Source organism: Zalophus californianus, chromosome X, assembly GCF_009762305.2.
Source record: "Zalophus californianus isolate mZalCal1 chromosome X, mZalCal1.pri.v2, whole genome shotgun sequence".
NCBI classification, from domain to species: Eukaryota; Metazoa; Chordata; class Mammalia; order Carnivora; family Otariidae; genus Zalophus; species Zalophus californianus.
Genome location: NC_045612.1, coordinates 75,444,551 through 75,445,862, shown reverse-complemented (window position 1 = coordinate 75,445,862; position 1,312 = coordinate 75,444,551). Strand labels below are relative to the sequence as shown.

At 35.4% G+C, this 1,312-nt stretch overlaps 1 protein-coding gene across 1 annotated transcript; it reads left to right on the top strand.

Moving 5' to 3' along the window:
• The first annotated feature begins 268 nt into the window (after positions 1–268).
• LOC113930409 (60S ribosomal protein L32-like) lies at positions 269–766 on the top strand. Its single transcript, XM_035725627.1, has one exon. It carries the CDS (start codon positions 308–310, stop codon positions 713–715), a length of 408 nt encoding a protein of 135 aa, XP_035581520.1. The 5' UTR covers positions 269–307; the 3' UTR covers positions 716–766.
• Positions 767–1,312: the final 546 nt, after the last annotated feature.

The window sequence follows — 1,312 nt, the reverse complement described above, 5'->3', positions numbered from 1 at the left end:
AACATTAAATAATTCTCAATGAAACTTCTGCCAGCTTGTGAAGCCTGAAGATGATATGTTCTATGCACTCATAGAATTTCTAACCAGTTTCAGTTAGACACTTAAATAAGAAGAGGCAGGCAAGTTAACTACACATTTAACAAAATCTCTAATACAAAAAACAAACACCAAAACAAACAAAAATAGTTAAAAATGAGCAAATTGGGTAAAATAAAGATTTTACAGGGAGAAAAAAGCCTTTAAAGAAAAATATAAGCTTTTTCTCGGCGCTGCCTGTGGAGGTGGCCGCCATCTGTTACTGGGCATCATGGCTGCCCTCAGACCTCTGGTGAAGCCCAAGATCGTTAAAAAGAGGACCAAGAAATTCATCCGGCACCAGTCAGACCGCTATGTCAAAATTAAGCGCAACTGGCGGAAACCCAGAGGCATTGACAATAGGGTGCGCAGAAGATTCAAGGGCCAGATCTTGATGCCCAACATTGGTTACGGGAGCAACAAGAAAACAAAGCACATGTTGCCCAGTGGCTTCCGGAAGTTCCTAGTCCACAACGTTAAGGAGCTTGAAGTGCTGCTGATGTGCAACAAATCTTACTGTGCAGAGATTGCTCACAATGTCTCCTCCAAGAACCGCAAAGCTATTGTGGAAAGAGCAGCCCAGCTGGCAATCAGAGTCACCAATCCCAACGCCAGGCTGCACAGCAAAGAAAATGAATAGACAGCTTGTTGTGCACATCATATTTGTGTTAATAAAACCATAAAACCTAAAAAAAAGAAAAAAAAAGAAAAATATAAGAGATCTTGAAAATTTAAAATTCAGCAAAAATTAAACATTTAAATGAAAAGTTGGAAAACATATTTGAGGAAATCTTCCAGAACATAGAAAAACAGTCAGAAATGAAAAATAATAGCATTAAGATAAGACTAGAGAAATATACCAGGATGTCTAATGTTCAATTAATAGTAGTTCTAGGAAAAGATATGAGAGAAAATATAAGGGAAAAAACATCAAATGAATACTTCAAAAATTCATGATTTGAAGGGCATGGGACTCCTTATTTAAAGTGTCCATTTATTGACAAATACAATAGTGACTTCTAGAGAAAAATAATGGTTACATACATAAGACAAGAATCAGAATTGGTTCAGCAACAATATTAAATCTAAAAAAAGTAGTGGATAAATAACTTCAAAGTTCTCAGTGAAAATTATTTCCAATTCAACCAAACTATAACAAATGTGTAGTTAAAGATGTTTTCATACAATCAAAACTTCTCAAGAAATTTCCATCCCATGAGTGATTTCTTATGAAATA